We start from the raw sequence: 22,383 nt of genomic DNA, 5'->3' as shown, positions 1-22,383 counted from the left end.
AGCGTATTGCCTACGCTAAGGCAATAGCAGCTCGCAGAGCAGCGTCAGGGACTCCTAAGACCAAAGCCATGCCGCACAAATCAGTCTCCCGGCGGCTGACCCCCAAACACTATCATACACGGCAGCTCTCACGGGACCGCAAACATCTGCTTTCGCAGCAACCAATCAGTCAAGCCCCCACAGTAGGACCATTCCTTCAACTCTGGTGGAAGCACTGAATTCACTCCTTCATGGAGAGAATGGTGTCACCATAGATGATATTCCAGCCATACTGGAATGTATCAAAACGACTCGCTCTATTCGAGCAGAGCCTACCCTGTCCATGGAGGAAAGGCTTGAGAGAGCCGAATCTCTGCTTAATAAATGCGGCATGTTGCCCTAAATGGCTAACACGCGCCCACTGAAAATAATCTCCCTAAACGCCCGCAGCATTGCTCAGCGCGAAAAGCGACCGGAGTTGACTGACCTACTCCGAGTGCTAGACGTGGACATTGCTTTAATTCAGGAGACATTCCTTAAACCAAAAGACCGTTTCTCCGTTCCCGGTTTTGACTGCTATCGTGAAGACCACCCTCTCCCAGCGAAGGGTAGGGGTATCATGATACTAGTCAATCAAGACTTAAAACATGCTCACATCCCAATTAAGCCTCTCATTGGATTTGAAGCCACGGCAGTTGAAGTAAACTTAAATGGACGCCTACATGCCATAGTTTCGGTATATGGGCATGCCAAAGAAAAAGTGAGCGAGGCAGAGGTGGGCCACCTTGCCAACCTCAGAGGCTCAGTCATCCTAGCAGGTGATTTTAATGCACATGATAAGATTTGGAACTGCCATTCCAACAACGCCCGTGGCAATGCCCTCTTAAAGATTACAGAGAAATACGATTTCTCAATCTCACATCCTGACGAGCCGACTCGTGTCCAGGCTCGTTGCAACCCAGCAGTTTTAGATTTTGTGATAGCAAACAACTCCCCAGAAAGCGGTGTCCCGAGAGTTGTTAATGCTCTGAAGTCGGATCACCTGCCAATTTATTTCGAAGTTGGAGGCGAATACGATAAAGAAAGTAAAATCCAATTTGACTACTCTAAAGCCAAATGGTACCTATTCATGAGGCATATTAATCGATGCATTGATCTCACGCCTAGAACCTTTCAAACGCAGGTAGAGATAGAGACAGTGGCCGTCGAACTCACTGAGACTATTCTCACAGCGAGACGTCGCTATATTCCGAAAATCAAGAATAATCCCATCAGGGTGGATCTTAATGATGAGACCAGAGAGCTCATCAATACAAGAAACCAGCTACGCAAGGACTGGAACAAAACTAGACGTATAAATCACTTCATCAAACGTGAGATCAATACTTTGCAAGGTAAAATCAAGAAGAAAGTATCAGAACCACATGCCGAGCATTGGGACAATAAACTCAAGGACTGCAGAATTTATACAGACGACCCGCGAAACTCGCTCTGGGCACTATCCAGGGCGATTAAAACGGGCCCGTCTGTCATAAAGCCCCTCAGGCAGAACGCGTCTAGTAGAAATTTCGTATACTCAGATCTCGAAAAAGCAGACGCACTTGCCGATGCGTTATTCAATAATACTAAAATCCAGTCGGACACCGATTCAGCTACCAAAGCCTTGGTGAACAACTCAATTCTTGCACTTGCGAAAGAAGACATCGATCCCGATGATGTTAAAATTGTTGAACCGCGCGAGATCTCTAGATCTACCAATACCTTGATCGCCAGAAAGGCACCCCGGAAGAGACACTATCACACATTACATGTTGAAACGACTTCCCGAGAAGGCGCGGATACATATTGCTAAGATCTTCAATGCATGTCTGCTGCCCGGATACTTTCCAAAGACCTGGAAAACGGCTCACGTTGTCGCTATAGCAAAATTCAAGAAGGTCCACTCTTTGGCTGTAAACTACATACCTATAAGTCTACTATATGGCATAAGCAAACTTTTCGAGAAAGTGATCCTTCAACGCTTTCTCCCATCCCACAATCAAGTCCTCCCGGACACCCAGTATGGTTTCAGGAAGGGTCTATCAACGACCCTACAACTCTCCAGAATTACCGGGATTGTGATGGCTGATATGAGGCAGCGCAAGACCACTGGTATGGTTCTGTTGGACGTCGAAAAGGCATTTGATACGGTCTGGCGTGACGGTCTAATCCACAAACTTTTTACCACGAACATGCCCGTGTACATCACAAAAATCATCCAGAACTACCTGAGCGGTTGAGCGCTTTTTGCAGTGGTTAAGCGGTAGAATTCTTCTCACCGCACTATCGATGCAGGGGTACCACAGGGCAGTTTGATGGGGCCCAGGCTCTTCAATCATTTCATAAGTGATATGCCAAACCCCGCCAACTGCACACTTTCGCTATACGCAGATGACACAGCCATCCTTTCCACCACCCGCCAGACTGACACGGCGATTAAGAACTTAGAAAAGGGCACTCGACAGCTAACTGATTATTTCAGTCGCTGGAGACTTAAAGTTAACGCGGAGAAGACGGAGGCGATTCTCTTCTCGCGGAGCCAAAAATCTTATAAAGGAAAAATTACTGTTTATGATATCCCCTGTTCATTCAGTAACACTGTGAAATACCTCGGGGTATACCTTCACCATAGATTGAACTGGACACCAGCTCACCTATTAGAAGCTAGGCGAAAACCCTTTATGGCGATGGGGTTTCTTAGACCCATCTTCAACCGTAGAAGTTGTCTCTCAGAAGAAAACAAAAAGGCACTGTATAGCATGGTTATTAAACCAACCATGTTGTATGCATCCCCAATTTGGACTACTGACGACACCAAATCCAATTTAAAGATGCTGCAAACAATAGAGAACAGATGCCTTTGAATTGTCTACGAACTCAAGCCTCACCATAGCATCAAACACATCAATGCAAAACACGATGGAATTGACATTGCCGAAACCATAACTAAATACAGAGAGACCTTCTTGAATAGACTGACAGAAGGGCCTCATAAGAAACCTACACTATTTGCCAACAAAATTCAAAATTTTAAGCACAAGCGCAAGGAAGCTAGGCTCCGTCATAAGATGATGCCCCCTGACTCTCCAAATCCTGATGATCCACCCCCTCCTCACTCAATTACAGGTACCTATTCCACAGCGGATGCGGCCGGCAGTAGGTACTCTGACCCCGCCGGATCCCTTCCAGGTTCTAACGGTAGAGGTAAAAGAATGTTTGGAAGCCCTAAGAGTTAAACTAGGTAGCTTTAGAATGTACATCAGAATGAGACTCGGGCTCAAAGCCCAAGTGAGAACTAAACTTGTAGAAAACAGAAAACGGGGTATACCTACCTCCTAGGGACTGGGCAACATCTTTAATGTTATATAATGATCCACACAAGATCATAATCTCAAGCCGAACATCCCGCTAAAGGATGAACTTTATGTTTGTTGGACCCATGAGGACAATATTCGGAAGAGGGTTTTTCTTAACTGTTTTCCCTCGAATGACTTGTTTGAAAAGCGAAGGTAGGTAAATGTAAATTCAACAGCTCAATACTTAGCAGTGATGCCAACCGTACTATAATTATAGTACAAAACTATAATTTTGATTCCGCGAAAAATGTAAAATACTATAATTTTACGCCAAATATACCAAAATACTATAATTTAAAAGGATTCAAGACGAAAAATGTTCCTGTACTATATATTTTTCAGAAAAACTATAATTTTTACGCCTTTGTACTATAATCAGCATAGAAAAATATGGCAACACTGATACTTAGCCAGATTAGATGCGGGAAAGAGCATTAATGTACTCACAAGACCCAACCCTAGAAATAATAGTCAGGAAACCGAGGTCTGCTTCTCAGACCTCACAAGGTCTCAGTTAAAAGAAAAGGTAGGAAAAAAATTAATATTTTTACAAATTTGTACTATAATCAGAATAGAAAAAGATGGCCACACTAATTTGTAGGTTATCTTCATCTGTCAGTGTCAGATCAGATGGTGTCAGACTTCAGACTAAAAGCTAAAAAGTTCCCTTGTAGTGTGAAAATAAACTCGGGGTTTGTTATCATATCGACTATAATACATGAAACTAATAAAATGTGGAGTTTAAGGCGTATTTTATCACGAGTTCCCAAAATTGTTACGGGCACTAGTGTTCCCAAATCAATTATTTGCAATAGCCACGTCAAAAACGCATCAATATTGCCATTTTTGACACCGACTTTTACCGTTTTAAATATTTTGAAGGAATATTGGCATCACAATTATTTCAAATATGGAACATTCAAGAGGCTCTGCTATATTTCTGCTGGAGGTTTTTGCCTCATCTTGACTGGATCTCAATCAAATATAAATGGTAATCTCATAATAATTAGAAGGAAATAAAGCCTAATTTATGCCAGACTTGAACATCAAATTGAACCAAGTGGTCAGTGAATTTTTAATATACATTCTATTCGCTACTTTGGCTCGATTCGAAGTTCGGTCCCGTTCAAAATACACAATTTTTAATAGGTATGTGGCTGTCATCAGATTCCCAGATCTCAATATTATAATATTATAAATATTCATTTTTTACATACAATCAGTCGGTACTACATATAATATGATTTCGTACTGTTATTAGATAGCGGATCTGCAATTTCATAATATTACGAATTAATATTACTTATTTCATCATAATTTCAAAATATTATTTTCAATAATCAAATTCGAAATCATAAGTTTAGTATGGCACACGGTTCTAAACTGCATACGGTTTCAGTCTATGGATGGCCTCTTAAGCCTCAATTACATTGAGCTTCTTTACGAGCTGTTTATTGGCGAATTTAAAAGCGGGCGATTCAGCTACTGCGATTTGATGATTACGCACAAAACTTTCCATTCGCTGAGAAGCCACAAGCCAGCGACTATTTTGACGGAACGTAGTTGGTTTTTTTACCAGGAGGTTGGTACTGCGCTCTACTGCGCAGACGCAGTAGGCCCACACGCCGGCGTCTAGCGTGTAAAGTTGACCGGCTTTCAACTTTTCTCGGTAGAGTGTTTACAACCTGCTTATTAGCTTATTCGATGATTACACTGGGCGACTTTACAGGCAGATTGTAAATTCGCCAATAAACAGCTCGTAAAGAAGCTCAATGTAATTGAGGCTTTAGTCAATCTGTAAGCTAAGTTGTGATTGGCTAATATTATGAACTCCATTTTCAAATACTGTTGTGAGAATTAGAATGAGTCACAGTAAAATCATTCAACCCACACTTGAGTGCGTGGCGACCTTAGTCTGTATGTGTGTAGTAGGTATCTGTACCTGAGACATTCCCAGGCAAAAAAAACTGCTGATGCTTCACATCAAACTTAGGGACTCGTGATACGGTGTTGGGTGGGTTGGTTTGAAGGGGTCTATATTTATGTTGTCCCAATTCATAACCTTACTCCATCTGCTACAATCTACTTCATTATTAATAATGAAATTCATTTCTTAGATACAATTATTATGTAGCCATTGAGATAGAAATTTAGAGGAGACCCCATAATTTACTCTAATGTTCATGTAAAATGTATGACTATTAAGTACTGTCTCATCCTTTTCCCTTTCTATATCATTGTATTTTATTATTGGCTCTTGGATTGGCTATTGAACAAAGCCACTTAAAGCATTACTGAGACCTAGGTCTGTCTTTAATGATTGTACGAAATGCAGTTTCCTAAAAGATAATAGCTCAGCGCTCGAAATGGAGAGCTCGAACAATTTTTCTGAAGATATTAACATGATTATCAAATTTTATGTGTATTAGATTTTTTGTTATATGGCCTATCTAGCTCAGACAGTCAAATTATTTTTTTTACGAGACGGAGCGATAATTTTTCCAATTTTACGGAACAGTGTTCCAGTGCGCTCCAGTTATTTCGAGCACTGTAATAGTTCTAAATTAACTTTTTTGATGAATTACATGAAGACCATGGAAGTACCTACTAAAACTAAAGTGATCATAGTAGGTACCCCTAATACTCTTAAACCGGAAATAAAATCTACTATAAACTTACTTAAATGTAATTTTTGTTTTAGATAAAAGATTATTTCGTGCCGCACAATTTGGGAATGTACAGGAGATTACAAGGTTAGTTTGGCTATGATTCATATATTACCTACCAAGAATAGTAAAAAAAGTCGCCTGCGACGCTATTTTATTACGTGTACATCATTATTTAAATGTATGTAACCGCGCGATGTATGTAGTGTGTATTCCTCGATGTTTTCGATTACATTATAGTCCTTAGGGTTCCGCGGAATATTAGTTGGGAAACACTGGCGTAGAACATTACACTGCCCTTAGCAATTCGTCGCTACACGATTGGTTTGTCGAATATCCGTTTTTGTCGAAATCAACCAATACAGAATGATTTTTTGTATCTAAACGGACCAGAACTATCCTTCTATTAAATTACATTGTAATGAATACAGCATTATTATGCTGTAAAAATAACAATTTAAATACCTCCATGTATTTTAATACAGGATAATGAAATTTGTGTTTCGTCTCCTGAACATTTGACATTTGGTCTATTCGACAAACCGGATATGGTCACAGTTATGATATTTTTAATATTTCCACGACTTTAAGGATACATACTTTAACATTGCTTCGTTTATGTATCTCCTTGGTTACAGCATAAACACAATCTTACTTCACGTCAAAATCACCTATAATTAAGTATTTCAATAAATCTATTTCAGAATTTGTGGGACCGGAGATGGTAAAATAAATCCCGACTCGAGGCATCCGTTGGGATGGACTCCGCTGATGGTAGCCGCCGCCAATGGCCACTCGGATGCGGTGGCTGCCTTACTACAGCTCGGTGCGAAACCAGATCTGCAAGACTTGTATCATAATCCTAAGACAACTGCGAAGCAACTAGACCTTCATCCGTTGGATGGTAATTATTACATTCCTCATTTCATCTTTTTGATTCGTAAGGCTGCCTAATATAGTACCACTTTCTCACAAAAGCTTCATAATCTTATTACAGAGCCATACTCTGCAATAAATGTTATGAGTGTTTCAGTTGGTCAATATTACACTTCTACTATTTTTCTGTGAATAAAAATTACATCATTCAAAAGACAACCGAATAATTTTCTAAAAAATCTTTAGTATTGCGGTCAAAACAAAAAGTTCCTCAAAAATATATTACTTACTTCACCCTGTTACTCTCTGGAACACGTCATGTCCAGGCCATGTAAAGCGTCTCTTCGTGACTACGTCAATTGCCGAGGACTGATGTGTCTGAACACTGTCTTACCAATGTACCCATAAGATTCAGCGGAGACATCGATTCACTCAAAATCTTGTGAATTATTCGTTGAATAAAAAAAATAGTTAATTCAATATTGAATATATCTATAATATGTTGTATAGATTTTTAATAACACAGGTTTTCAATACGCCGTAAAAAAAATCAAATTATATAATCTCTGCATTTCTAATCGCTGGAAAGCCTCAATTAAACGGGACCCGACTTGGTGTTGCCACATTTTGAAAGTACCCTATATACTGGATTATTTGTTGGTTTGGGTTAGTTTAGGTTAGATTTGGTTAGGCTAACTCAGGGGTCGGCAAACTCTTGAACCAAAAGAGCCAAATATGAGTAGCATGACGGTTAAAATTTTTTTCGAGAGCCATACGTATATATTTATATAATTCATTTAAGGGGGGACATGCTCGTCGAAGGTCAAAATTGAGTTTTTATTGTATTTTCAAACCATGATCCTGGACACTCCTTAAACGTTGTAGATAATCTATTTATATAATTTTGAAGCCTTATTATCCTTTATAGTTATTTTAAACATTTGATGACTGCATGAAGTATTTTTGTTACATAAAATAGTATTCTTTTAAACCTCTCGCTCTAATGTTTTAGAATATAGTCATATTTCGGTACAGAACTGTGCAGTGGTGTTAAGATTTTTTACATTTATTAATTTTTAAACGCATTTATAAAACCATTAGTATAATTTATTACGAGATAATTTTTGTAAAATATTCACGATAAAAAATTAATTTGATAATCTCTGTGATCCCAAATTTGACAAGAATTAGGCATTTTATTATTCAAAAAATCGGCAAGATTAACACATTTGAAGATGATTTTAAAGATATTTATTATAAGCTATGTCTTTGACCATTCAAGTGTGATAAAAATCTTATGAATAATTATTGCTTTATAATAATTATTGACCTAAGAAGAAGGTAGTGTTTTTTTGAAATACGCCATTTCTTTTGTCATTCCCTAGTGGTTAAGCTACAACATACGGCCGTAGCCATAAAATGACAAACTATAATTAAAGTAGGGAGTAAAATTATGTTAACGCGCGTGTTTGAACATGTACCTAACCGAATTTTTTTTTATTTTTTTTTAAACGGTACATGTTCAAACACGCGCGTCAATATCATTTTACTCCCTACTTCAATTATAGTTTGTAATTTTATGGCTACGGCCGTATGCTGTAGCTTAACTACTAGGGAATGACAAAAGAAATGGCGTATTTCAAAAAAACACTACCTTATTCATAGGTCAATAATTATTATAAAGCAATCATTATTCATAAGATGTTTATCACACTTGAATAGTCAAAGACATAGCTTATAATGAATATCTTTAGAATCATCTTGAAATGTGTTAATCTTGCCGATTTTTTGAATAATAAAATGCCTAATTCTTGTCAAATTTGGGATCACAGAGATTATCAATATAATTTTTTATCGTGAATATTTTACAAAAATTATCTCGTAATAAATTATGCTAATGGTTTTATAAATGCGTTTAAAAATTAATAAATGTAAAAAATTTTAACACCACTGCACAGTTATGTACCGAAATATGACTATATTCTAAAACATTAGAGCGAGAGGTTTAAAAGAATACTATTTTATGTAACAAAAATACTTCATGCAGTCATCAAATGTTTAAAATAACTATAAAGGATAATAAGGCTTCAAAATTATATAAATAGATCATCTACAACGTTTAAGGAGTGTCCAGGATCATGGTTTGAATATACAATAAAAACTCAATTTTGACCTTCGACGAGCATGTCCCCCCTTAAATGAATTAATTACATTTTATAATTGTTTATTTATTAAGTGAATAAGATTTCCCGAATAAAACTAACATAAATATATGTTTTTTATTGATGAAATTATAAATATAATTTTTATAGAATATGAATTACACACAATTTTCACATATTCCTTAAATCTAATGTGAACAATGACCTACCTTGCATTTTGAGAGTTTCTGTATGTTTGGTATGTATGTAACTTGTTTTTATTTCAGGCGTATTATATTTTTTTATTTGGTTTCTCTAATTTGTAAAATTAAATTGCATTTTGTCTCTCCAAATCTTCAATTTTGGTGGCAAGACCTACAAATTTGTAGCTCCATAACTGTTTTCTCGTTAAATCCACCAATAAAACTGTATTTCAAAAGTGCTCTTGTCAATATCAAATGGAGAAAAATTTAATATGTCGACTTTTGCAATGGGCTGATTTAAAACAAATGCTAGGGTTTGTTTACTATTTTTAAATTCTTGGAATCTCTGCATAATAAAGATATATTCCCTCATATTTAATATATCTGTCCTAAAATATTCAATGCTAATAAGGGCATTATTATTATCAGAGTCATTAATAGTGTTTTCAAACTCTATTTATATTTTCTGTTTTATTTGTTTATAAAAATGTTATATTATTTAGGAATATTTTGCACTGTATGTGTTGTACGTGACTCTTTTGCATTACAAAAAAAGAGACATAAAGTAAACAAACAATGATACCTTTTTGCATCAAGCATCACGGAGGAATAATTAGGCTCGCGATAATGTCATTATAATATAATAGGTGTACATATCAATGGCAAAAAATAAAAATTGTGAATTTTGCTAAAGTTTTTGTAAAAATTGTGAATTGGGAGTTTGGCAAAAAAGAGCCGCACGCCAATACCCAAAGAGCCACGTGTGGCTCGCGAGCCACATGCAGGTCTTTGGCCCCTTGAGTGCGGCTCTTCCACAAATGCCCTCTGCCCTATTTAGCATGGCTACAAAGAAGAAGCAAAGAAAAATGGAAGACGAATACCGTGAATTTAAAGTTGAATGGACCGAGACTTTCGCGTTTATTCATAACCTAAATGGCCCACCGACTTGTATTATTTGTCGGGAAAAATTGGCGTATAACAAGAGGTCAAATTTGGAAAGACACTTTACAACTAAACATGCCCTATCACGTCATTTAGCACTAAATATCATGTCGGTGATGCAAGGAAGAAAGCAGTTGAGAAACTTTAGAAGAGTCAAGAAAAATCAAGTTCTGTATGTAATTACTGAAGACAATCTTCCAACAATGTTATTATTGCAAGTTTTCCGGTTAGTAAAGAGATTTCTAAGAGAGAAAATCAAGAATAAATTGAGAAGTTGTCTTATTGATGAGAACCTGGAATTGTGCTTAAAATTAAAAACAACAACATGCAAACCTGACTTCCCAAACTATGCAAGGACATGCAAGACCACTATTCATATTGAGTGTTTGTCAGTCATTGTCATGATTTAATTTTATGGTACCATACTTACAATTAATTTTTTATAAATAAATAAGATCTTTATTACGTATGATATCAAGTTAATAAACATTGTACCTACCTACATACTATTATATAATTTAAAATTAAGAAATTTGGCTCTCAAAAGAAATCTCAATCGTTGTATTGTTAATATTTGGCTCTGTTGACAAATGAGTTTGCCCACCACTGGGTTAACCTAACAAATAATCCAGTATATGGACTATTTTCAAAATGTGTTTGCCGCTGTATTCCACAAAACCGACTTGTTTATAAACTGAAGTTTTATAAGTATTTAATTAATAAATAGTAATGACAAATGTGAATGTTATATTTTTCCACTGGCTGTTCTGTTTTATTCGGTGACAGTTAGTATTATTGAAAAGTGAATTTAATTATTGTAAATTCGTTTTGTTTATAGTTCTTATGAAGAGAGAGGATGAGTTCTGTGAGTCAATGAACGGCAGAGCTACATACAGTGGCTTTACAGCACTCCATTATGCGGCGCTAGCTGATTCGAAGGATGTCATTAAAACGTTATTAGAGGCTGGTGCTAATCCAACATTACGGGATAACGTAGGCCGAAGACCTCTCGATTACGCACCAGAAGGCAGTGCCACTAAATCTCTCCTAGAAACGTATACAAAAAAGGTTATTATAAAAATATATAGAGGCCATTTAAATGACTTATTATATTAATTAATTCAAATTTATTTATTTATGTAAGTGCTATGTGAACTTTACAAATTGCAAATTTAAGATGATTACAACATTACATGAAAAAACAAAGATAAGTATAAGAAAAACGTTTAAATAGTATATACAAAAATTATATAGTATATGGAATTGACATTGAGCTTAGCAGATCCTATTGAGTTTACAAAACAACGTCCACCCAAACTCACTCACGTAGGTGGAATATTTAAATATTTATTAGTTATTGCTTGTCCATTTAGCATTATTGGCAGGTTAGTTCTGCACCATGAAAAAAACAAACAACTGATATATTTCCTATCTCTAAGATAGTTGTCAGGGTCACAGGTTAATACAACCAAGAAAAGAAGAGTTTGTATTTACACCCTGTATAAGTCGTAAAAAGCACATGGCCAAATATAGATCTTTTCTGACTTTTAGACTACAGTATGTCAGCATAGTAAAGGGAAAGTCAATTTGATAGTATCCATATAGCTTCACGTAAAGGAGTGATAGTGTCTTATTTTTTTTTTGTTATTTACAGTCGGAGAAAATTCATCAAGAGAAACAAATCGAGGAACGAAGACGTTTTCCATTGGAGCAAAGGTTGCGGCAGTTTATTGTGGGCCAACAGGGGGCCATTAACGTTGTTTCCGCTGGTTAGTTGACATGTCTATTATACAATGGTGAAGACTCTGATACTAAATCATTATTTAATGTTGTTTACGTTGACATAAAATAATATAATTAGGAGAATCTTGTAAACATAATACAATGCAATTGCCATAAATGGCGCAAATCGATTTATTATGCTATCCATATGAAATGAAATTATATTGCGGGAATACTATCATCATAAAAAGTATCCGGAGTGTTCGATTCGATTGACGTTACTTTAAGTAAGATATTGTTTCTACATTGCATAATCCTTGCAGCGATCAGGCGAAAAGAAAACGGGTGGGCTGATGATGAGCATCCGCTGGTATTCTTGTTCCTGGGAAGTTCAGGCATAGGCAAAACTGAATTGGCCAAACGAGTTGCCAACTATATTCACAAGGATAATCCCCAAGGATTCATTCGACTCGATATGTCAGAGTATCAAGAGAAACATGAGGTGAATATTAATTTTGAAAAAAAAAAACTACTTGTCTGTTATAGAATGTTGACTGTACCATGAAAGACGCAGTGTAGTGGTCGAAAAGGAATATTTGCATTGTGGTTTTTTATAACAGTATCTTTAGAAATCTCTTTTATACTCCTTTGAGCAGGGGCTCTACCTTAAGGGTTCATAAGAACCACCCCCACATCCATAATATCATGTCAAAAATACACATCCAATATTATCATTATTACATATAATATACCTACTTCATTACATGATTAAAATTACAAATCTCATTCTACAAAGGATGCGAATGCATTAACGTTAGTATACGCATACCGGGAACGATATAAATAACCCCGAGGTTAATAAAAAAGCTCGCTGTATGTCGTTGTTCAAAACCGATAATGGTAAGTCTATAATAATAATTATTATTAATTAAGTATTTTAAGCACGCTTTTTAGGTGTGATTAAGTAACAACTCAGATAATCTTATTATTTATTCTGAAAAATTACACATTTCCCATTAAAAAAACATATTTTTATAAGTTGTTTGGTGCATAATGTATAATAATTATGAAGAAGTAGGTAGGTATGTATATTTAATAATTTATGGCTAAACCCCATCACATAGAAAGCCGTCGAGCCGCCACTGCCTTTGAGACAGTTTATATATCATAGGATTGCTGCCAAAAGTTGGTATGTTGATAATTTATGTAATTAGAGTTAACGGATTATGTGTCTATATATAAATATGTATGCTAGAAAATAAATTCAAAGTCATCCGATATATGAGGTGTCTAATTCCAAAAAGCGATAAGTCTACATTTGGTCAAAATCGAGAAAAAAATACGCACGTATTCTTTGTATAATTATACACAATATGTATTGATCTATAAATTCCAAAACGCAACATAACCCTAAGAAAAAAAATATTTTAAGTCTCGATTTATTACAAAAAGCGCCAAGTCCGTGTTTCATATTATTTAAAGCTTGGTTGATTTCGCGCATGTTTAAGTCAACCAATAAGGGAACGTTCAATATTGCAAAGGGCATCTCCCATGCCGTAGCATCTGGTGAACTCATGACAGTGCCACGGAAATATGTGCCTTATGCGGAGTAAATTAAAAAGTGAAGTACAAATAGCGCTACGTCCAATTTTATTTTGCCTATAATTATTATATTTAAGAGTTTATCGGCTGAAACAAATTGTCTTATGGTTCTAATTTCGACATAGAATACAACGGAGAAAAAATCTCACGTTAAAACAAATAATTGAAGCTTGAAACATAAAAACGTTGTTTCCCGAAAATATTGAATTGTGGACTTGTCGCTTTTTGTAAATAGACGCCTCATATAGAACAAGCACATAAAGCATAAAGAACTGCTTTTATGGTTGTTTTATTTTATGCACTTGTACACTGTATTACATTACATATTGAGGGTATAATATTATATATTTAAGTAATATTAATTTAGTTATCTATGTGAATTAAGTATTCAATAGTTTTATGTCATTCTCGGACAATTAGAATGTGCAAGAAACGACTAGTTAATTGAGAGGTTAATTTTTGAACTGCTTGATTAAAAGGTTTGTTATCGACTGATTAATATGATGTTCGATTAACAAGTACTTTATCGTCTGAGCTAATTAGTCATACTTTTTGTTGATAGATGTTACTATAGATATACCGCAGTTGCTTGATCCGTCGATGTCTTCAATTTATTGCTTGCCTATGACAAATAATAATTTCGGTAAACTTTGTGTTCAGGTTGCCAAACTTATTGGAGCCCCGCCAGGTTATATCGGTCATGACGATGGGGGACAACTGACCCGCCATCTATCTAAGCAGAAGGATGCCGTCGTATTGTTTGACGAGGTGGACAAGGCGCATCCGGATGTTTTAACTGTCTTGCTGCAGCTATTTGATGAGGTATGCAATTTGCTTTACTTTTCCACTTTGAAGTTTGTATATGAGCGTGTAATAAATAATTCACCAGTTGTCCCTAGATAACCTTAGTTGTTCCTAAAACATTTTACACCTGTGGACCATTGAAAATGGGAGAAACATTTTGCGGACCGCTGACGCAGATATAAAATATTTATTAGAAATCTGTTGCTGCTTCTTTGCTATAATATTTGATAGGCATCCGTGGCTTCAGCGTTGCTTCGGAAAGACGAAGCACTGCATTCAGCTCCATTTGGTGTCTCTGTCTGATTTTTATGACTGACATGGCCGAAAAAGTCAGCTTTACTATACCTCATGAAGTAAAGTAGAATAGCATGGTTACTGACGTCAGTTGAATCGCAAAGCATCTCGATTTCTTTATACCCTCTACAACTTGCTCTTCGATATCGATCCAGCATATTAATAACTCTTCCCTGAATGGTGTCGTTGGAAGGTGATATTTCCCCAAACTTCCAGAGCAACATCTTAGATGCAAGGCTTTATTAACTTCTCACCAACAGAGAACAGTTTTTTCATTTTAGATGTTTGGAGGGTAACTAAATAAGAGGCTTGAAGCAGCAATTTGCAACTAGTCGTCATCTTCTTCATTTGACTTTTCTGAATTTTCAACTGTAGTCTTTCAAAACTTTATTGGTATTATGGTTTATAACTTAAATTATTATCTTTTTTTGACAGGGCAGGCTGACTGATGGAAAAGGAAAACTTATTGAATGTAAAAACGCCATCTTTGTGATGACCAGTAATTTGGCAAGCGAGGAAATAGCAACGTATGGTCTAGAGTTGAGGGAAGAGGCAGAATTAATTAGTAAAAACAAAATGGCCGAGAGTGAAAGCACAAATAATAGTAGGTATTAATTTCATAGTTGCAAGCTTTGACCATTTGAGAGATGTTTGTTCGTCTAGTCCAGTTCAAGATATGTAGATTAATAATTCGCTCTTTGTAAAAAAAAATTATTTGAAAGAATGTTTCGTACTCGACATAACACCGATTAGACACGATTAGGGATTGCAATACCGAATGAAAATACCAATACCGGTATTTCCTTTGAATACCGGTATTAACCTTATCACTGCCAGCCAATTTTTACTAGGTGGACACTTGTAGGCCAGCTATTTTTGGAATAAAATAAATCCTTTAAAAAATATGAAATAGGAACGGAATGATAAATATTTGTGAAAACTTATCAACACAACATGTTTATCAAGTTTATCGTGAATATTTTCACACTAAAATGATAAATATTGTTTAGAAAATATACACAGAATGTTTATTCAGAGGTTATGACGTTTACAAGAACCCGTGAATATATTCGTCCGTGGCCTGACGCGACATACATGCTTTGGCGAGTTAATTCGTCCGTGGCACGGATCAGGTTAATACCAGTATTCGTGAAATATATAAAAAACATAGAAGTATCTACCAATAAATATATTAATATTTCATAGAAAAATATCTAAATACGTACATATTATAATATGTAAACCTTTAAAAATTGGTAAGATATGGTAGAGATGTTGATGTTTATAAATATGTATTTAGTAGTTGAATGATTGGCACTTTCTTCTTCGAATGATATTTCAATAAATTTATATTATGAAGTGATCTTAGATGTGTATGTGCCCCTGATAATTCCACCTAATGTCTTATTAGTTTATTCTACTTTTTATACGTACCTATATGTATAATGACAATGGACGTAAACTAGACATCGCGCAATCCGACAATAATGTACAGTCCTGTTAAACCCTTCATGTTAGTTAATACATTTTGTTTCCACTTTCAATAACGAATATATCGGTATTGTCTGATTTTTAAAACCGGTATTTCGGTATCGAAAAATACTGAGATACCGGTTTTGAAATACCGGTATTGCAATCCCTAGACACAATGAATCATTATAAAAATATAAATAATAATTGACGCGTGTCACCCGTCTAAATAAACATGAAACTTCAATGCCGGGTAATGTCCCAATATGGCCAACGTTATTTAATGGGATTGAAAAATCTTAGCATTAAATAGAATATAAAATTTTGTATGCACAGCTCACTAAGATATTTTTATTGTGGTATATCTTAGAAATCGGGAGGATCTGTTATTCAATCTCCCAAGGTGCAGAACTAATATGCCATTATTCTTGCCAATTGGGAGGGGAATAATTGTTTTCAATCAAATCGCTTCAGATGTTGATATATTCCACTTAGGTGAAGTGAGTTTAGGTGGATGTTGTTTTATAAATTTTTAAGATAAGGTCTACTTAGTTCACTCGGTGTGCTTCCATGTACTTCTTTACTCATATTATGTACCTTGTATTTTTATTTGAATGTTGCTGACACTTATTTTTTATGTCATGTCATTAACTCAACATTTTGAATTTTTAATCTATCATATTCATTAAATATGGCAAGTGGTATTAGAGCAGTCTCCATTGGTTGAGTTAGATGTTTACAGACATTTGTATAATTTGTTCACGGACATAATATGTATCTTGGTCTGGGCAAGGCTTTTGACTACGTTGTTTAGAATTAGGTCCTTGTACAGTAAGTCTTATTAAAATATAATGCATATTCAATTCGTTATAGATGATTCAGATCAGATTGAAGAAATCGCTGTGTCTCGAAATTTCAAAGACAATATTGTGCGGCCAATTCTGAAGCACCATTTTGGGCGAGATGAATTTTTGGGGCGGATAAATGAGATTGTCTATTTTCTGCCCTTTTCCAGACAGGAGCTTTTGACGCTAGTCACCATGGAACTGAAATTATGGGAGAAAAAGGTAAAAAGCCAATACGATTGCAGTTTCATTGACAGTCAGTATGTAATGAAATAAAACTGTTTTGAATAATTCTACCAATGATTGAATTAATTGGAATTATAAACTGCAATTAAATATTTCAATAATTGTATCTTAACAATCTACATATTTATGTATACAATCTACAGAAGTAAGCAATCATTTAGTGTTACCATTCGACTGAAATATCATCTGCAATCTATATCACATTTTAACAGTTAATACGAATATAATAAATTTTATTTATGATTTATATTGTACAATATTAACATGTTTTATTCCAGGCTAAGTCTCGCCATTCAGTAGATCTGAAATGGGAGAATGGAGTTCTTGGATGTTTGGCGGATGGCTATGACGTTTATTACGGTGCACGTTCGATTAAATATGAAGTCGAGAGACGAGTTGTTAACAAGATTGGTACGAGTTATATTTACCTATTGATATTAAATTAGGAATACCTAATTTATTTATTGTATTAATATTGCTATGTATCCCCCTTCTAAAAGATTTTTCAACAACTTTATGGTACAGTTCCACCCCATGTTATGGTAAATTTTAAATTGATCATTAATTTTGCAAGTGTGTTATTACTGTGATTTTTCTACTAGATAGAAACATTATAGGTACATAATTATGTTTGTTCTTGCAACACCGATTGGAAACAGTTTGGCAGTGTTTTGTGTAGGAACCAAAATAACAAAACAGTTTGAAAAATATTACATGGAATATGTAGGTAATTTATGGATATCATGACTATAGTAGATCAGATTATTAGTCCAATGCATAAAGCACTGGCCTTTCATCCGGCAGCTCTGAGTTTGATTCCCGTTGAGGTCACACTAGATTTATGTGATTCTTTATGTGAATTATTGTTCTATTACTTCTTTTACTAATTACACTACTATTTCACTACACTACTGTCATTGGGTCTGATGGTCTATTGTAGTGCTAAAAAGAAAATATATTATGTATACACGTTTGATGATGTAGAATGTGTTACATAATAATAATGGCATTTTCGCAGTGACACTTCACCATTAAGATTACCTACTGTCAGTTACTTATCTGTTAATTTGGCTGTAAGTTGGCAACATTCCGAAAAAAGGAGGTTAAATGTCTGAGCATTGGCCTACATCGTTTTGGCCTGGACTGGTCAGCATTTGACTTGCAGGAACAGAATTCAAACTGGAAATTACCGAATGTCGGGAGAATGCTTGCAGGAAATTTTACACTAAAAAGGGCCGAAGAGGGAATCATTTTCCAATTCCCAGTAGTGTGAATTAGGTATTACAATTGCGATAATAATATTTTGTAATCTTTTAGCTCTAGCGGCTGAGAAAGGAATGTTAGGCAAAGGTTCCAGTGTCATGGTGACAAGCAATGAAGACGGTGCAATAATCATCAAAGTGAAGAGGAAGGGTGACAGAACATTTACCGTTGTCTCTTAATCCGAAGCTTGCAGTGAAAACAATCATGTGATAAAACCAAATATTTGAAGACTCATCTCTACCATGTCATATAGACTCATATGCTATTTGGTGCTGATACATTTACAGTTTCGCCATTCTGTCTGTATCTGTTTTCTGTAGTCATCCAATTCTCATCTAGTGTAGAGATTGCATTTTTGTCATTCCTATAATTTTAGCAATATTTTATTTGTGAAAAGAAAAAAACTCTTAAAAAGAGGAAATAATTAACATACTGAGATACCCGGGGTTCCAGCGGCTAGCTCAGGTGTCCATCGAACCCCGGATTCACAAAAAAAAGATATAAACGATTGGAGTGTAAATAAAACACAGTCCTTCGTGCTCGTAACGTGATATTGTTTATATTTTACATTTTCTTTAAACGTTTACATATTTTGTTTTAACAATAAGTTTCGCAGGTCCGTACATGTTGAAAAAAGGACGCTCACTTCTTTTTTTCTCTCTTTTTAATTCCTCGTACCTACGCCGTCCAGCAAAAAGGACTCTCGTGATTGGCCAAATTTTATCGCGTGATCCTTACGATTTGACGAATCACGAGGACCACCTCGGCGCAGGCGCGTGGAGACTTCAACGTTGCCGGCAAAATTTATTAGATTTGAATAAGTACTTATATTTAGTCTTAAAATTATCTCTTTCATCCATCATCATTTATACTTTTTAAATTAAATTAAATTTATCTTAATTACACCTCCGCCCAATATGCGATTTTCACACACCGGACGAAGGCCTTTACTTATGATTAAAAAATACTTACGTGGTTGAGCAAGGAATCAGATTAGATGTTTTATGAAGCCGTTTCTAGAGGTCAGGGTTACGTTTCGACTTATAGCTACTAAATGATTATTTTACACCGGGAGAAGCCCGCCTGTAACAGGGGTGTATCAATTCGCCCCATCTGGATTAAAGTCGAAAGGTACGCCCTGATCTCATCGGCCACCCATCCAATTCCTTGTTCATCCGTTAAGTACATGGCATGATAACAGTTTATAAAAAAATTCAACTACAATCTAATTATTCTAACAAAAAAAAAAAAAAAAAACTCTACACAACTAACTTTACGTATTGTTTCTATATTTATTTTAATTACTATTTTCCTGCTCAAAGCAATGCTCCTGAATAAGTCAGAGTTTGATTTATTTTCCTTTCTTATTATCATTTGTCATAATTTATTATTATTTTATTTTTCTCCTGTAATGTCGTGCGTTTATTTTGTTTTCGTAATGTTTTCTTGTTATTTTATTCGTTTTTATTAGTCAGCGGAGGGGTCGCGAAGCTGCAGTCTTTGACTCTCGCGCTTTCCAATCTTTCTTTTGTATTCCTAGGGGCTATATTCGTAGACGTTTGGCCCTCGTTCGGAATTATTATTTCGTGTTACGTTTTTCTTCTTCTGGTGCAATAGGAGCGTACCTCGTTTGGCGTCGTCTGCCTTTGCAACCAGGGCGTGGTAGTGGCGTTACTATTGAGCCAGGCTCGTTTCGAGCAGCGGATATCCTTCTGTGGAAAGTTTTCCACTCATCTGCTGGTCTCTGGAGTATCACCTCACGGACAGATACTGTGTCTCCATCTGTTCCTATTACTGCGGGCAAGGCATCGTATAGCGGTACAACGGCTAGGCTCGCTGACGGCGGCACGGCTTTCTCACAGGTACTAGGATGGATTTTCACAATAAGTATCTTTTTCCCTTTTTTTTCTTTGTAGATGGTTACACTTCGGAGGTACCTCTTGTTGTTTCACGATATCTTTCAGGCGTCACGTCCCTAGTCTCTCCATGAACCTGCGCGAGAAAGGAGAGTGCGCACTCTCGACACCATCAAGCTTTGGTATCATGAATTTTCGGCTACGCTGCCTTTGGATGCGCTTACTTCGAGAGGTGGCTCCCTTTGTGCTTCCAAATTGTCTTCATCTGTATTTATTCTTTTTCTTTCTTTAGTAATTTATTCGTTCATTAGACTTCCTGTACTTTAAATTTATTCGAATTTACTTTATTAATTACTCCTACCCCATACATTAAATAGCTACTAATTTTATATAAAATCTTCCCATTGTACTTATGGTACTTACTATCACATTTAATATTTTACCCTAATACCCATAAATATTTTGCAACATTGTATTGACTGTATAAATAACATTGATATTAAAAATTGAAATATTCCACCCTCTCATTATATTTATTTACTGAATCAGTAAACTTAAAACTGTGTAATTAACTTTATTTTTAGTGAAACCCGTTTTATTTAAAAAAAAAAAAATTGTTGTTTCGTTTTACGCGCCCGATCCCGGCGTTATCGCGTTAAGTCTCATGTCATCCGATTCCAAAGGCGCGCCGATTTGCGGTGCCTCTCACGTTTTATTATTAACATTTTTTTTTTTTTATCACAAGCATACAATCTCTACTTTCATCCTCTTATACCTAATTTTAACTTATTATTAAAATTTCACTTATCAACTATAATATACACTTCGTCGAGTGATGCCGTATTATTCCCGTTCCGTTTTCGCTGTGTTAAATTTACGATTGGTAATTTGTAAAGAAATAATAGTGACGGTCGTATACTATTTTCTTCGTTTCTCTTTGGATTCAAATTATTAACACGGCGTAACTTTGAAACAGGTTTCGCGCTACTGTAGAATATCCTTTCTTTCCCGTTTATAAAATTGTTTGCGATTTTCAATGATAATGTTTTCTAATTCATTCATATTTACTTTATTTGAACGGAAAGAATTGGCGTCACTTTGCGAAGCGTTATTTTTAAAACTAGAATGTACATTTTTCGTACTAATGAACTTAAGATTACAAGGCTCAGAAAGTTGGTCCTTAATTAACTTTGTATCCGTAATTAGAAGAATTTCCGGATGTTTTATTCGTATAATCTACACATTTCACTTCCAACAGCAACTCGGCGTTCATCCTTGACTCGAGGGTTGGCGACTGGTCCTGCTTCATCTCCTCGTGGTCGAGCCTGCGCCCGCACAGCTTCGATTCATCTCAGCTTGCGCGCCTTTTCAGCCCTCTTGTGAGGCTCCCTGGCCTCGCGTTTCCTTTTTCTCTCCTCACCGAACATCCCGTGGTCGACTAGGGTACACGACATGTTAGTGATACCCTAGGAAAATCGGCATTTTGCTCGCCGTTTTTCGTCGCGAGTGGGCCGTGGCCTCTACGAGTCCTCCTCGCTGGATACCGTCGATGATGTGTCTGGTCTCCATAGGTGGGATTTGTGCAGCCATTCGTCGTACTGGAGACGCGCTGGTGCTACGGTCTCCAGCACGACGCTAGACGCGGTCAGCTCCGTATGTGAACTGTCTTCGAACACCAGAGGGCTCTCCCGGTTTGATGTTGGAGACAGCACTTCTTCTTCGATAAGGGTCACATCGGAGTCCGCTTTTTAGTTAACCATTTCATGGTTGTTCCGGCTCCTGGATCATAAACTTTTATTTAGCGTTCGCGGGCGTAAATTTTATTTCGCGGGTTCGGAAGAATTAATGCGATTCTTCACGCCTCATGTTGCCAGGGCGCCATTTGAGATACCCGGGGTTCCAGCGGCTAGCTCAGGTGTCCATCGAACCCCGGATTCACAAAAAAAAGATATAAACGATTGGAGTGTAAATAAAACACAGTCCTTCGTGCTCGTAACGTGATATTGTTTATATTTTACATTTTCTTTAAACGTTTACATATTTTGTTTTAACAATAAGTTTCGCAGGTCCGTACATGTT

General features: G+C 36.1%; 1 protein-coding gene across 3 annotated transcripts; it reads left to right on the top strand.

The window, feature by feature from the left end:
• The first annotated feature begins 3,772 nt into the window (after positions 1-3,772).
• LOC147070832 (mitochondrial disaggregase-like) lies at positions 3,773-20,828 on the top strand. Of its 3 annotated transcripts, none has more exons than XM_085948787.1 (11): positions 3,773-3,900; positions 6,076-6,127; positions 6,745-6,944; positions 11,041-11,270; positions 11,857-11,971; positions 12,248-12,426; positions 14,187-14,348; positions 15,060-15,228; positions 16,968-17,161; positions 17,464-17,596; positions 18,503-20,828. In XM_085948787.1, exons 3-11 carry the CDS (start codon positions 6,812-6,814, stop codon positions 18,625-18,627), a joined length of 1,440 nt encoding a protein of 479 aa, XP_085804913.1. In that variant the 5' UTR covers positions 3,773-3,900; positions 6,076-6,127; positions 6,745-6,811; the 3' UTR covers positions 18,628-20,828. The 3 variants fall into 3 exon arrangements, with proteins under 3 accessions (XP_085804913.1, XP_085804914.1, XP_085804912.1); XM_085948788.1 differs by lacking the exon at positions 3,773-3,900 and adding an exon at positions 3,998-4,066; XM_085948786.1 differs by lacking the exon at positions 3,773-3,900 and adding an exon at positions 3,998-4,365.
• Positions 20,829-22,383: the final 1,555 nt, after the last annotated feature.

This window comes from Rhyacophila brunnea, unplaced genomic scaffold (genome assembly GCF_057557595.1).
Source record: "Rhyacophila brunnea isolate RB1 unplaced genomic scaffold, BYU_Rbru_1.0 scaffold_21, whole genome shotgun sequence".
In the NCBI taxonomy this organism is placed as follows: Eukaryota; Metazoa; Arthropoda; class Insecta; order Trichoptera; family Rhyacophilidae; genus Rhyacophila; species Rhyacophila brunnea.
Note: the sequence above shows the minus strand (reverse complement) of the source record. Positions and strands in the feature narration are given on the sequence as shown.